Below are 16112 nucleotides of genomic sequence, written 5' to 3' on the forward strand. Positions count from 1 at the left end.
TGGGATTAGAAGAAACAATGCAGAAAGCAAAATTATAACACACTATAAAATTCGAGTAGAAGCACCTTTTCTTTCTTTTTGTCAAATCTTGAGCAAAACTGTCTGATATCTCTTTTGGTTAGTCTGCTCTTTAATAGCTGTTAACTGCAAGAATTCTACTTGTCGAATAATCAAGAAATAAGCACAACATAAGCACGAAAAGTGTGCGCCACCACAAAAATTGGATCTTTGATGAAGCATATTACGCAAAACATTTGAGTCTAGCAAATGTCAAATAGCCAGTATGACCTCTTGCTTCACCAGAAGGCCTAATCATCACAGTAGGAGAAGAAGTGCATTCAATCCCATTGTTTCCTTCAGCAGAACCCTGCCTCCTCTTTCGTGGAGGGCGCTCATTAGAATCTCCTTCATTAACTAGGCAGCTCTCTATTATCCTTTGTCTAACATCATAGGTGCGTAGAAGCACTTCAAATGTTCTTACATCTACACAAAGCAAAAACACTTGCCACATGAGAGTCTGTAGTTTTTATATAGCAGTTTTCTTGACTGAATTGAGCTAAAGTCTCCAGGAAAAATAACTTACCAGTAAAATGTGATTTGAGTGCTTCACAAGAGCGTTGTACTTGCTCAATGCATGGAGAAAAGGAGCACAATACCCCATCTGGTTTCAACATTTTTCCAGCAGAAGGAATGACAAGCCAAGGTTGAGGAAGGTCGAGGAATACTGAATCTGCCCGCCCACAAAACTCATCAGGGAACCCTTCCCCCTGTATATCTCTTACTCCTACTGTGACCAGATTGCTCAGCCCTGTCCTTTCAAAGTCCTCCCTACAGGTGGAAATTTTAAAGACCAAGTTAAACTAAAATAAATGAAACAAAATTAGTACAAAATTATAATGGGATCTCTCTCTTTTCCCTCTTTTATACAGACATGCAGCGCTGGGGGATTTTGGAAAAAGAAAGACATTATTGCAACTCTTGGACAGATCTAAGCCTACTATAAAATTACCTTTCTTTGGGAGGTTCATTGTGTGACAGTGAAAACAACAAGTAATGAAATAGAAGAAAGCAAATTCAAATAAGCCATAAGTTCCTTTCTTTTCTTATAAGAAAATTTCATCGATAGCAGCTCGGTGACGACATAGTAGACAATATATATCAAATAGAAAGCCATAACAAAATATTAAGAAAATAGAAAGCCACACATGTAATATGGCGTTCTATCTACTGGTGCATCCATCCAATCATCTACGCTAGTGAGAATGTCATATGTGCTCCAAAGATTTATAAAAGAGAGAAAGAGAGAAAAAAGAAGAGAGAGTACACAGTCCTATGTACTTGCTCAATAGAAGTGGAGAAGGGTAGATTGGTGGACCTATTATTCCCGAGTTTCGAACTGTGAACCAGCTAGCCCCCAGAGATTTCTTGTTTATCAAAAAAGAGATAGTACTTAATTATTGGTCCCATCAAATGCTTTTAATTCTTTTTCCCCAATTGCGCTTGCCAGTAAAAGGCATCACTATTTCCACTCTAAACAAATTCTAGATTGTTGACCATAGTCGATAAGATGACTGAAGTAGTATGTGGTTGACATTTTCCCCTGCAATATTTGCCTTGAACACTAACTAACATAAATTTTCTTTCTTGATAAATTTCCTTTAATATGGCTCAGCTATCACGTAAATGCTGCTAGCTACTTTCACTTCCTTCCTTTGGGGTCACATACTACATCACCTGCTTACCCCTTGAAGTCCAAACGAACCATTAACTGGGATAGATGCTTTCCTCACAAAAAGAATTTGCAATGGAAATATTAACTTTCCCTCACAGAACATTGTGCAACCAGACGCGACGAGGAGCAGGGTATATCGTTTTGCGGCAACTATGAACAACTTTGAGCAAGTAAGACTTTGTTACATACTCTGTAAGCTTTCTCATAAATATACCAATGACTTTGTATATCGCTCATGATTATTTTAATGTGCTAAAACACTGTAGATTAAAAACACGTCCGATTAAATTCAGTTGTATGGTTATTATATAGTCCAGTGTGCTATGAAAATGGTTTGTTTCTGGTCATCTTGGCTCCTAAAGGTTGTCTTTACATACTCTTGCTATTGCCAGTGAGACTTGGCTGTAGTAGCGAAGCAAAGTCCAATAAAATTGAGATCTAGGGTCACGTGACTAGACTATATTTTTATTTATTTTTTGTATGTGGGCATGATGTGGAACTGTCTAGCATTATTATTGTATGGGTCAAAATCAGATCAGAGAAATTCGACATGCAGAGACAAGTGGCCGAGGTTGAGCAGTAGTCTATAAGGCCGAGGTCGAGCAGTGCAGATAGATGTAACGGCTAGTTTGCTTTGAAATCCTCAAAGGGAATATTCTACTGGATATTCCCTCTAATTGTACTTTTTAGGGTTTTCTAGGGATACCCCTTATAAAGAGGAAGAGAGGACTTCTCAAGAGGGGGAGACTCTCTCTCTAGAAAATAGATAAACACATCTCTACAGAGATTAGAGGATCTGTGATCCCATACCTTCCATCATATCCAACAAGGGTCCTAAGGTTCTTGTATTTGTTTATCATTCATCTTTATTAAATGAAAGAGGATCTGTCTCACTCAAGATTGGGTGAATCTTTTCCTTTTGCATTTTATTGTCATTTAATGTTACTTAATGCAATTTTTTTATGCTATTAAATCTGGCCATACTCACTGCCAGCATTTATACTCAATTATGTTTTTCTATTTATATTATTCATCTCAGATCTAGAATTAATTATCCTTAACTAGGATTTATCCTCTATCTTCTTATTTAATTAGTTTAACAAAAAAGGTTCCATACTTTTTTTATCAAACAATTTGGCACCGTCTGTGGGGATCTTCTAGTTAAAATTTTAGTTTCCTCTAGATCTAAAATTCAATTCTAGCGAGTTCGTAAAGTAGCGTTGCTGTTTGGGATTGCCGCACAAAAAGAGGATCAAAATCTATCCAGATCTAGATCTGGCCGAAAAAGAAAAAATTCCAGCGACCTTTAGTTTGAACAATGCCGTAAAAACTTGCCGGAAAATTATCTCCGGCGTTGATGGTGTTTGTTGCCGCTGCTGCCTTGTTAGCTTTTGTCGAGTCACGATACTTCTTTTGTAAATACAGATTCAGACAGAGGATGGACAGTGTAGTTGCTTCTCGCTGTCCATTCAGAAACATGCATGTCCAGTATAACTATGTTCAGATTCTTTCTTGATTACAGAAGGAATTTGGGCCTTTAAGCTTTTAGGGGATTCAGATTGAACTTCATCTCCTGAGCAGTCATTTAGTCTAGAAAATATAAGCCTCACTCGTAACAGAAGTTCCTCTTTCTGCTTGTCATTGTGGAAAAAGAATGAGTTCTTCAAGATGAATATTGCAAATTTAGAGAATTGGTGGTGCTTCTGTTAAATAATTTTATCTATTATGCTGAACTTTTATTTTTAATCTGGAGATGGAATTAACCAGTGATTTTCCAGACGTATCATCTCCAGTTCTTTGTGTTTCTCTTTCTTATCATGGAGTTCACGGCGGCAGTAGTGGTTGTGAACATGGAATTACCTCGCTTTCTGCTGAAACAGAGAAGGGCCAGGTCTTACTGGTGGACTCTTCCTTCCTGCGCTTGGTGCTCTTCCTGGTGCAACGCTCATTCTCGGACATCTGAAAATCAACATGTCAGAAATACTAGGCCGCTCCTCACGCTCTATTCTTTCTTTAAGGAAAGATTCTACATTCCTCCCTACTCGTTGACCGATCAAATCGAGGTAACGAACGATTTCATTTGGTTTAACTGACTATTTTTCTAAGTGGGATAGAAGCAGGAGCATTCTCTCGGATGCGCGAAGAGGGAACGATCGCCATCATATAGAAAGAAAAAAAAAACGAAGACGCCAAGAGACCATATAGACTGGGACTGGATTGCCAGCCCGGAAAACATGTAAATCCCTCCGATATGCGTAAGCAAAGCATAAGTGCATGAAGCTCACCCGCATTTTCGCCAAAGCAACGCTGCATCAATTACACAAGTTACATTCCGCCTAGCTCGAATCAACACTCGGCCTCGCCCGAACCAACATTCGGCCTCGCCTGAATTAACATTCGGCCGCCTCGCCCGAATTAACATTCAGCCGCCTCGCCCGAATTCACATTCGGCGGCCTCGCCCGAATCACATTCGACCTCCTCGCCCGAATTAACATTCGGCCGCATCGCCCGAATTAAATATTCGGCCGCCTCGCCGAATTAAATATTCGGCCTCCTCGCCCGAATTAACATTCATTTGGCCTCCTCGCTCAAATTAACATTCGGCCTCTTCGCCCGAATTAAATACTTGGCCTCCTCTCCCGAATCAACACTCGGCCTCGCCTGAATTAACATTCGACCTCCTCGCCTGAATCACATTGGGTCGCCTCGCCCGAATTAACATTCGGCCGCCTCTTCCTCGCTCGAATTAACATTTGACCTCCTCGCCCGAATTAACATTTGACCTCCCCGCCCGAAATAACATTCATTCGACCTCGCTCGAATTAACATTCGACCTTGCTCGAATTAACATTCGGCCTCGCCCGAATTAGCATTCGGCCTCCTTGCCCAAATTAGCATTCGGACGCCTCGCCCGAATCACATTCGACTTTGCTCGAATTAACATTCAGCCTCCTCGCCCGAATCACATTCCACCTCGCTCGAATTAACATTCGACCTACTCGCTCGAATCACATTCGGCCGCCACCCCCAAATTAACATTCGACCACCTTGCCCGAATTAACATTCGACCTCCTCGCCCGAATTAACATGTGGCCTCCTCGCTCAAATTAACATTCGGCCTCCTCGCTCAAATCATATTCGGAATTAACATTCGGCCTCCTCGCCCGAATTAACATCCGGCCTCGCTCGAATCACATTCGGCCGCCTCGTCCGAATTAACATTCGACCGCCTCGCCCGAATCACATTCGACCTCGCTCAAATTAACATTCGGCCTCGCCCAATTAACATTCGACTTCACTCAAATTCAACTCTTCCTCGACCTAGTTCAAACTTGATTCACAGCCAGACCTTGTTCGAGTTGAATAGGGCAACGTTTGACTTCGCTCGAACCAATCAAAAACACTCAATCACGTTCGAATTAACGCCTACCAACGATTCCTTTGAAACCATCAATCGAGGAAAACGTTCAAGAAAAAGAAAAATAGAATCAGGAATGAGCACCAAAAGTAGCATTCCAAATCAAAAGAAGTATCAGAAAAGGCATCTCACAAGGGCCGAATCGCCCGTCCAGATCTGAGGACGCGTATGACCTCCTCTGATGCCGCCGTCCTTGTCAAAGCCGTCATCCCGGCCTCGTCGGCCTTTTCCAACTCTACTGTCTTCTCGATTAACTCATCACTCGAGTCATTGGCCTTGATCGAACTCTGCTCAAGTTCAGCCCGCGTCTTTGACCTGAAGATAGACACCCTCAGCCGCGATCCATACTAGTCGACCTCCCCATCCGAATTTCTCGAACTACGATTAATGAAGTCCGCTCACCGAGCTCGACCAAAAGACGACCTCGATAAGCGGAGGGACTAACTATATGGGTCAAAATCAGATCAGAGAAATTCGACATGCAGAGACAATTGGCCGAGGTCGAGCAGTGGTCTATAAGGCCGAGGTCGAGCAGTGATCTATAAGGCCGAGGTCGAGCAGTGCAGATAGATGTAACGGCTAGTTTGCTTTGAAATCCTCAAAGGGAATATTCTACTGGATATTCCCTCTAATTGTACTTTTTAGGGTTTTCTAGGGATACCCCTTATGAAGAGGAAGAAAGGACTTCTCAAGAGGGGGAGACTCTCTCTCTAGAAAATAGATAAACACATCTCTAAAGAGATTAGAGGATCTGTGATCCCATACCTTCCATCAGATCCAACAAGGGTACTAAGGTTCTTGTATTTGTCTATCATTCATCTTTATCAAATGAAAGAGGATCCGTCTCACTCAAGATTGGGTGAATCTTTTCCTTTATTTGCATTTTATTGCCATTTAATGTTACTTAATGCACTTTTTTTATGCTATTAAATTTGGCCATACTCACTTCCAGCATTTATACTCAATTATGTTTTTCTATTTATATTATTCATCTCATATCTAGAATTAATTATCCTTAACTAGGATTTACCCTCTATCTTCTTATTTAATTAGTTTAACAAAAAAGGTCTCATACTTTTTTGGTCAAACAGTTATGTCACTTTCAATTACTTAGTCCTCCCATACTGGATTATACTTTGCACTTTTAAAAGAGCAAAAAGTTAATTTTCTATTAATACCTTCCAACTGTGCATTTGAAGTTTCGAAAAGATCCTGTTCTATTATGTTAAGGTTCGTTATCACTAGCTAAGAAAGCTTACTACCGGTGAGAAACTAGTTCTTTGAACTACACTGGGGGAACTCTTAGGAAGAAACTAAAGGCTGATGTTAACTAGTTACTGATCTTCAAAAACTGTCTATGGATCATCTTTTGAACTAACAAAGCAACTTTACACACTTCAGCTATCATACAAACACCCTGCAAAGCTGAGGTTTAAAAACTTGTTTATTTCAGAATACCACAGAGCACAGAGTATGGTGCATGGATATTAAAAAAACATAAAATTTGTGGTTTCAAAAATCAGGAAACAGTCTGCTTCAGCATAATGATGTTCCTTCATATCTTCTCGTTGTATCGTGGTCATGTTTTAGTTCTACTTGGGAAAGTAAGCTGTCAATATTACTGTTTAACTAGCTGTCTTAATACTGACTTGGCTCAGCTGAAGTATTGTTAAATCCTTCTCGTTTGCAGTTAAGTGCATATAAAAGGGGCAACTCCCAACACAAATTTATCATTTCATACTCACAGAAAGCAAATTCACTTTCAGCTATTAGATGACATCCTTGAAAATCATGCTACTTACTGAAATCTCAAGGATGTCAGTCACCTCAACTCAATACAACTGTATCGCCTTATACACTGAACAATGTTTTAATTGCCCATCCTTGTCCAGCTACAGTTTCCCATCTTCATTCAGGTAAGAGTTTAATTTGTTGTATCCTATGAGACATACTGCCTGTCATGCTGCTTTGAGATTGGTGATTAATGATGTTTTCTCTAGACAGAATAAGTAAAGAGGGCCGGTATTTTTCTTCTCTGTTGTTGCAGATCAAGTGGACTTAAGAGTCTCAACACCTGCTGAAAGCATTGCACCTGTTGACCTACTGCTCCAGGAGCTTACAATAGTCTGATGCACAGAATTGTGAAGCTTGAGGAGTTAATGGAGATTGTATGGTATTGCAAAGAAGGGTTGATCTATAGTGATGGCTCTCAACTTGTCCACGCTATTCAACATGGGGATAGAGTTTTTATTAGAGTAAACATACATAATTGAGCTTTTGTAAATTTGTTTGAACTAAGTGTAAGTGTTGGACAATTTTTCTCTGTTAACTCTTGAAACCTTTGCTCACTAGTGCACAATGATGGTGGTAGTTCTACACTTTCACATCACAGAGGCTGCAGGGGAAGATGTTTGTTGCCCTAGGTTTCTACCGTCTAGAGTTAACTCTTGAAACCCAATTACATCTTAATCAAGCACAAAAAAAACTGCAAACAGAAGATTTCCAATGAATACAGTCTCCTTAGTAAAACAGCCCGAGTCAAAAAAAAAAAGGATTCACACTTCTATAACCTCTTGAACAATGCCCCTACTACTAAATTGTGTTCAGCATGAATCTTAAAACATCTTCTAAAATTAACATGTTGCACTAGAATGACTGTAAAGGATCCTAGATACACTTAAAACCAGCCAAAGCTTGGCACAAATCACCTTAGAACCAGGGCCGGAGCTAGGTTCAAGCAAGTGATACTGTGCAAATAGAACAAAAAGACTTTTTTTATCATATATAAACTGTTGAATCCCCTTGCCATAAGAAGATATTCTAGTGTAGTGGCAAAGGGGTACAAAATATGCTTTTGGCCACATATGCAAACCCTAGTGTGACATTCTAGTAATCTTTTTTTAAATTCCTTCATATAAATTCCTGGCTCCGCCACTGGCTAGAACAATTGAAAACTTAATGACCGTAAATCCACAAATTAAGTTCCAAACATAGTATAGAAAACATATATAAACATGATATTAAGAACCTTACCTAGCTGAAGCAGCTCTCTGTTCATGGAAATCAAAGGTATAAACATGACCAGTGGGAGCCACAGCCCTAGCAAGTGAAGTAGTCAAAGATCCACTACCAGTCCCAGATTCAAGCACCAAACAACCAGGAACAATCTCCAAATACATAACAACAAAACTAATATCAGCTATATAAAGAATCTGAGTTCTGTGACTTAAAACCAATGTCCACAACTCTGCAGTTGGAGCTAACAAGTAAACAAAACTTCCTTTGTTACTTAAAACTTTAGATCCAAATGGTTTTCCTATCCATTCCGAATGCTTAAATGCACCAAAACGATTCTGTAGAACACCATCCTCACTGACTTTTACTGCTTTCATTGTATCATGTCTTTCGTATACAATTACCAAATCTCCATCTTTAATGCAGCGTTTAAAGGATAATTTATTTGCTGGATTTATCGGAAGAATCATTTGGAATATCAGTTTCAAAGGAAAGAGTTTTTCAATTACTGGAAAATATGAAGTATGGGGATACAGAAGGGAGGGTTTCTGTGATACAGAGGAAAGTTTGGGGTTTTACGGTTTCAATGGGATAGAGCAGGAACCTCATTCGGGTGTAAAAATAGAACGGTATAGCCGGTTTTCGTACCGCTGATTCAAAAATAGCCACCGTTTACGAAGTCAATGAAAAATAATAATTATTTTGCTGCAACAGAGACCGGTCCAGCATAATATACTGGAGTTCGGTGCACCTGTGTATGGAGTCCAGCATATTATGCTGGATCGGTATGCTTTGCTGACTCCAGTATAATATACTGGAGACTGGAGCACCGATGCTCCAAACTCCAGTATATTATACTGGACAATTATACTTGGTGAAACTCCAGTATATTATGCTGGAGTTACAGCATACTTATACTGGAACTCCAGTATAATATGCTGGAACTCCAGTATATTTACGTATTTTTCGGATTTTGAACAGTGTTTTCGCTCAGATTTATCTTTACATGAAAAGTGGCTAAATTTCGATTACTTTTGAAAATGGGCTATTTTTGAACGACCAGTTGTAAATCTGGTTATTTTTAAATTTCTCCCCATTCGGGTTAATGGATACTGTTGATCCAGGCCCAGGTTTTGGAGTAAAAATTTTATGGGCTTATCCCTTTTCGGACGAGTTTTTGAAAAATAGCCAGTGTTAACAAAATCGATGAAAAGTAGTCATTTTTAATGCAAAAATAATATGACAGTTTCATGAATTTCGAACTTAAACAAGTGAAGAAATAGGATATTGTCTCAAATTTGACATGCATAATAGTGTCATGGATTTCGAAGATTAAAAAACATGAACTCCATGACAGTGTCCTAAATCGCAAATAATTTTGTCATAGAATTTTACTTTTTTTAGTTCAAAATTCATAATGGTTATAAATTCTAACTTTTTGTATTTTTTAATTACTTTTGGATTTGCCTCAATTTTCAATTATAAGTTCAAAAAACAATTACTATGTTTTAATTGTGTCCCGATTTCAACGGTTAAAGTACACAAATACCCTGCATAGTAGATGGTCTTGAATTTTTTTTCCTTTTGGTCATGTGCAAAACTTCAATTTTAACAAGTATTGTTTGCTTTTAACATTTGATTTTAGAGTTCCGCAGACAAAAGTTAAAAATCACCCCCAAAAAATATTAGTATATTTTTGAGTTTTTTACATGCTTGATCCCTTTTTAAAAACTATTCTCATAAATGATAGTAGGCTTTATTTATTCCAAAAATAGCACATTTTTTACTTTTTTAACACTTTCACGTTGATAACTCCATTAACGAAGGATCCCTCTGCATTAATATACTTTTTACTACATTTTTTTTTCCTTACTCTTCCATACTTTTTTTTTCTCTTCCATAAATAACACTTGTCCAAATATATCAAAGATTCTGAAAGAAGAATATCTCAAAAATAATTTCCTCTACAAAATGAGAACTTTAGTGGGCGTTTGGATATAAGAATTGTAAAATTCCAAAAAAAAATTATTTTTTTTCAAGTGAAAATGATATTTGAAAACTAGAGGTATGTTTGGACATGAATATAATTTTGGGTTATTTTTTAAGTTTTGTGAGTAGACTGAGTGTAAATTTTGAAAAGCAGCTTTTTGGAATTTTTCAATTTTTCAAAAAATTTTAAAATTCCTCTTCAAATGAAAATTTGAAATTTGATGGCCAAACACTAATTTCGAAAAAAGTGAAATTTTTTCGAAAAAAGTAAAAAAATTCTTACGTCCAAACGGGCTCTTAGTATTTCTTTTTTGGAGTTTTTAACTTTTTTCTATACAATTTTGTTTTAAATCAAAATAAACCTTTAATATATTTCAATAGAATTTACAGATATGTAATTTTTCTAGAATTAAGCTGAATAAAAAGGTTCATGTATAAAAAAAATCTGTTATGGAATGGATCGATAATATATATTTAAATATAAAGACGTGTATTAACAACATATGCATATATACATGAATTTCCCTAAAAAATACATGATTTATGATGTATAGATACCACAAACATACATTACATTTTCTTCAAGAAATATATGTATTTTATTTTACTAGTATCTATAAATCTATGTTGCACGTTAATAATGGCACGTGATGATTTAAATATTTATTTATATGAAAGAATAATAAAATTTAATTTATGAGAGAAATTTTATATATAATGACAATCATCTAAACGCCAAAAAATATTATTACATTAGCATAATACGTGACTTCAAAATGAAAGGACATCATCTGAACTTACATAATTGATCAATTTTAGTCATGTTAAGTAGATAGTTATGTATTGTAGTTTAAAGATATCTAATGTGATGATATCTTACCAAATAGTTATTTAAAGATGGTGTCTTTTTTGTGTATATTTTTTTCTAATACTTTGGTTGCTCTGTCATAACCAAAACTCTTGTTGTGGATAATGATATCTCTCTTGAAAGTGCAACATATAATTATTCATGTGAGAAAATACATTTGTAGCACCCCGGAAAATTTCGAAGTACTTAAGTGCTATTAAGAAAGTTGATGTGTGCTAATTACATTATTTTATATGCAGACGAGGACTATTAATATGATGGATATTAATTGAATATGACAATAAGTGTACGAGGTATATTATAAGTGATGTGGGGTCTAAGGATAGCCCTAAGTCCAAGTCAAATTGGAAATTACATGGTAAACTAAAGTTCCAAATAAGTACGCACAATACCTAACTTTGGACGAGCATATCTATATATGTATAAAGAGATATGTGATGGACAACCTATGAAATGAAAGATCTTTAAGTCTAGTTTCTAACGCTTCAAACCGTTTATCATTTGGATATTCCTACAAGTTATGACCAAATTACCAAAGGCAGGCGGAGGAGCCTGCGGATGCGACGCCTCCGAAAGAAAGGCTGGCAGTGAAGTGCTGCCATAGCGTCCATATCGCGTCCGAAGCCCAGAAATCTGGGCCTATAAATACCAAGTCGGGGGAGAGAGTATTTTGAGTGTTGGGGGGTTAGGGTTCTTGAGGTGAAGGGGCGATTTTGAGCTCAAATCTAGTCCAAATCAACCGAGGTAAGTTTTTAATGATGTTTTGAGTTGATATTACTCAATATACATGAGTTCTAACATCATTTTAACATCCAAATTCTAGATTTCATCATCAAAGCCTCAAGAACACAAAATTCACCAAAGTTGTGATTTTTCAAGATTGATCTACTAAAGGTAATTTTAATGCTTCAAACTCGTTTATTATGAGTAGTTAGAAGTATTTGAAATATTTGTTACAAGTTTTATTGGTTGAAAGATTGGATTATAAAACTCTAGTTCATGGCATGAATAGTATTTTTGGGAAAATAATAGAGAAGATGAATGGTGAATCTTAGTGATGAAATTGATTGAATACAATGAACCTATGGAATTATTGTTAGCAAAAGATGGAAGTGATCAACTAAGTAATCATCCGAATTGTATATTGTGCAAGTTTTGATTATGGAAGATGATGAATAGTAACTTGTGGCATTGGACAATTGATGTAGCATCATTAATGACTTCGAATGGGTATTAAAATATAAGGATGAAGTTGAATGGTCTAGCTTGTAAATGTATTTGGCGATTTGAGTTGTTGGAGGCTTGTAGCCAATTTAAGAGTCATATAGGGACATTGATTAATATCTTAGGTCATATTTTGATGTAATTGGGATATCTAATTGTAGATATCAACTTGTTGGTAATGTTGAGCTTTTTAATCAACATTGTAATGATGGAAGAAGGTTGAAAGCTTGTGAATGTTAATAACGCGAAAGCGAGGTAAGTTGATTAAAACTTACTCTTCTTGAGAGACTTTCTCGAAAAACATGTTTCAGAATCAATATAATCTGCACGGCATCACCCTTCGTGCTTTTACTCTCGTCCTCAAAATAAAAATCAATATAATCGGCACGGAATTGTACATCGTGCGGCACGGCATCACCCTTCGTGCTTTTACACTCTTTCTCACAAAATCATACACGGTATCACCCTTCGTGCTTTAACACTCTCTCACCAAAAAAATGCACGGCATCACCCTTCGTGCTTTAACACTCTTCCTCACCTAAACAACAATCACAAAGCAATAAGGGCAAGGAAATCAACAAATTTACAATTAAATCCCGACAAGGGAACAATAGTGCATCAGTCATATCCCGGCAAGGGAAAACAATATCAATAATAACATCCTGGCAAGGGAGACAACATTAAATAACAACATCCCGGCAAGGGAGACAATATCATAATCCTCTTTTCTTTTTCACATTTACTTCACAACTCAATTCACAATTTGAGCCAACGCTCTATAAGGTTCAATTGTCAATTATACTTCCACAAATCACTTTACAACTTGAGCCAACGCTCTTCAATGTTCAAATACAACTATCACTTCTACTAGCATTGCTCAACAATAGAAATCATCACATAAAGCATGAACAATATAAACGGAATCACATTAATCATAATATAAGACTTATGAGCATGTTTGACACCAACGTATAGATACACGTCACCATGCCTATACGTCGTACTCAATAACTAGCACATAGCAAATAGGACACAACTCCTAATCCCTCGAGCTAAGGTTAGACCAAACACTTACCTCGATGACACGAACACAATTCAAGCCTCAACTATCGTTTTACCTCTTGATTCCACCACCAATTCGCTTGTATCTAGCCACAAGTTACTTAACTATATCAATAAATGCTAAATGAATCCATTCCAATGCATGAAAATAGGTTTTCTAAAGTTTTTTCCAAAAAGTCAAAAATTGACCCCGGGCCCACATGGTCAAAACCCGAGGTTCGAACCAAAACTCGATTACCCATTCCCCCACGAACTCAAATATATAATTTGTTTTGAAATCGGAGCTCAAATCAAGGTCCAAGTCCTCAAAATTTGAAAAACCTAGGTTCTACCCAAAACACCTAATTTCCCCCATGTAAATCCTTGATTTTGAGTTGAAATCATGTGAAAAGATGTTAAAGATTGAAGAAAACGAGTTATAAATAACTTACAATCGATACCCAAAAGAGTTTATGTTTTGAAAGAGTTTGAAAAATGAATGATTTTCGGCTAAGTCATGAATTTGTAGGTCGCAGATGTTGCAATTGCAAGATTTTATCGCATTTGCGAGACTGAAGAAAATTCTGTCCACTTCGCATTTGCGATGACCTTTCGCATTTGCGATGAACAGGTAGCATTTGCGATAAATGCTCGCATTTGCGAAGCTTGCACACCTGCAACTTCCTAAGTTCAATTCCACTCAATGGCCTATCCAAAACTCACTCGAACCCTCGGGGATCCAAACCAAACAAGCACGCTAATCCAAAAACATCACACAGACTTGCTCGTGTAATCAAATCACCAAAATAACATCAATAACTATGAATTTAGCATCAAAATCAAAGAAAATCTCAAGAACTTTCAAAGTTTCAAATTTTACAACTAAGGTTCCGAATCACGTCATATGACATCCGTTTCTTACCAAATTTTACTGTCTTGACTTAAATCACATATAAGACCTGTACCGATCTCCGGAACCAAAATACGAGCCTGATACCATCAAATTCCAAATATATTCCATTTCTAAAAACTCATATAAATTGCAGAAAATAATTTTTTTTTAAAAATTATTTCTCGGGCTTGAGACCTCGGAATTCGATTCCAGGCATACGCCCAAGTCCCATATTTTCTTATGGATCCTCCGGGACCATCAAATCACGAGTACGGGTTCGTTTACCTAAAATATTGATCTAAATCAACTTAAATTCATTTTAAAAGGAAAATTTATCATTTTTCATAGATTTTCACATAATGACTTTCCGGATACGCTCCCGGACTGCGTACGCAAATCAAGCTGAGACATAAAGGGTTTTTAAGGCCTCGGAACATAGAATTTTTTTCTAAAATAAGTGATGACCTTTTGGGTCATTACATAGTATTTAATATCTTTCCCTATTTTTTCTTTCCATTAATCCATTCCATGACATGTTTTATGTTTTCGTTGGAAACCAATCCATTCCATTACAGATTGTTTTTCTTTCCATACATGGACCTTTTTATATAATGTAATGTAGCGAAATTATACATCTTTATATTCTGATGAAATAAAATACATATATTTCATGAAAAATATATAATATATGTTTGTGATATATATACACTATAAATCATGTATTTTTTTAAAAGGAATTTTCATGTATCAAAATAAAATGACATAATCGGAATTCTAGACATTAGTCTTATACTCCTATTAGTTTTAGGACATAATACTACACGTCAGAAATCCTACATAATTACTTTTAGAAATCCTATTAGTATAATTATTTTCAGACATAGATATATAATAATTACATGTTAAAGAAATAAAAGTTTCGTTAAGTACCAAATTAGTTCATGTAAGCACGTGAGTTTTGCCCTATGAGAGAATTACTCCCAAAAAAATTCAAAATAAAACAATTTTCCTTGGTGTGCAATGTTGAGAATTTTCGTGGCATTTTTGATAATTATTTGTATTTGTCCATGCATGTTTATTTATTAAATTAATAAAAAATACAAAAATATGTCGCATTTGCATTTAGGATTTAATTCTACAATTAGGAGCAATTAAGTTTGTTTTTACAAGAACAAAAAATCATAAAACAAATATTGCACGTTGCATTTTTAGCATTTAATGTCCAAATTGTGGGATTTTATCGTAATTGCTATTGTGTTTTAATCGTTATTGAGAGTTAATTTGCACTTTTATAAATTAATTTAGTTCTATAGGATAATTTAGGATTTTTAGAATTTAGTTTTAGTTTATGAAGAAAAAAAAAGAAGAAGAAAAAAAGAAGCAATAAAAGAAGAAAAAAATCGGATTGGGCCACCTTTAATTTAAATCAACCAGGCCCAAACCAAATAACCCCCACCGGGTCGACCCGACCCAGTCCGCCCCATAATCCAAACAAATCCCAACCCCCCTACTTCCATTTTTTCATTTTTCATTTTTGAAAACCCTAACCTAAAAAAACCTAACCACCCGCCCCCCCTCTCCTCTTCTTCTTCTCCAAACCACCCCCCTCCCATCGTCCCAAGCTCCCATGGCTGCCCTCCCATGGCTGACCCTAAGCTCCAGTTCCAGCCTCCTCCTCACGACCAGCTGCTCCACCGTCAATCAAACAGTCCGTCGCCTTCATCGCCCCAAACCAGTAGCAACCTCGTCGACCAACCACGAACAGCCATCGCCGGCTGAAACCCCAGCTGCTCCGTCGACCACCCTTGCTGCTTCTTCGTCTTCGTCTTCTTCATCAAGCTCCAGCCAGTCCACTGCTGCTGCTTCACCTCAACAGCCTCCCCGTCCGCCATTGAAACCAAACGACCACCATCGCTTCTGCTACGTCCAGCC

At 36.9% G+C, this 16112-nt stretch overlaps 1 protein-coding gene across 2 annotated transcripts; it reads right to left on the bottom strand.

The window, feature by feature from the left end:
* LOC107763321 (uncharacterized) lies at positions 1-8777 on the bottom strand. Of its 2 annotated transcripts, XM_075250533.1 has the most exons (4): positions 8185-8777; positions 3593-3691; positions 584-828; positions 1-483 (listed from the first exon to the last, which is right to left on the bottom strand). In XM_075250533.1, the coding sequence occupies exons 1-4, from the start codon at positions 8634-8636 to the stop codon at positions 242-244; spliced, it is 1038 nt and encodes a 345-aa protein (XP_075106634.1). In that variant the 5' UTR covers positions 8637-8777; the 3' UTR covers positions 1-241. The 2 variants fall into 2 exon arrangements, with proteins under 2 accessions (XP_075106634.1, XP_075106635.1); XM_075250534.1 differs by lacking the exon at positions 3593-3691 and having other exon boundaries at positions 8185-8775.
* Between the last annotated feature and the right edge of the window lie 7335 nt (positions 8778-16112).

Source organism: Nicotiana tabacum, chromosome 3, assembly GCF_000715075.1.
Source record: "Nicotiana tabacum cultivar K326 chromosome 3, ASM71507v2, whole genome shotgun sequence".
Lineage (NCBI taxonomy): Eukaryota > Viridiplantae > Streptophyta > Magnoliopsida > Solanales > Solanaceae > Nicotiana > Nicotiana tabacum.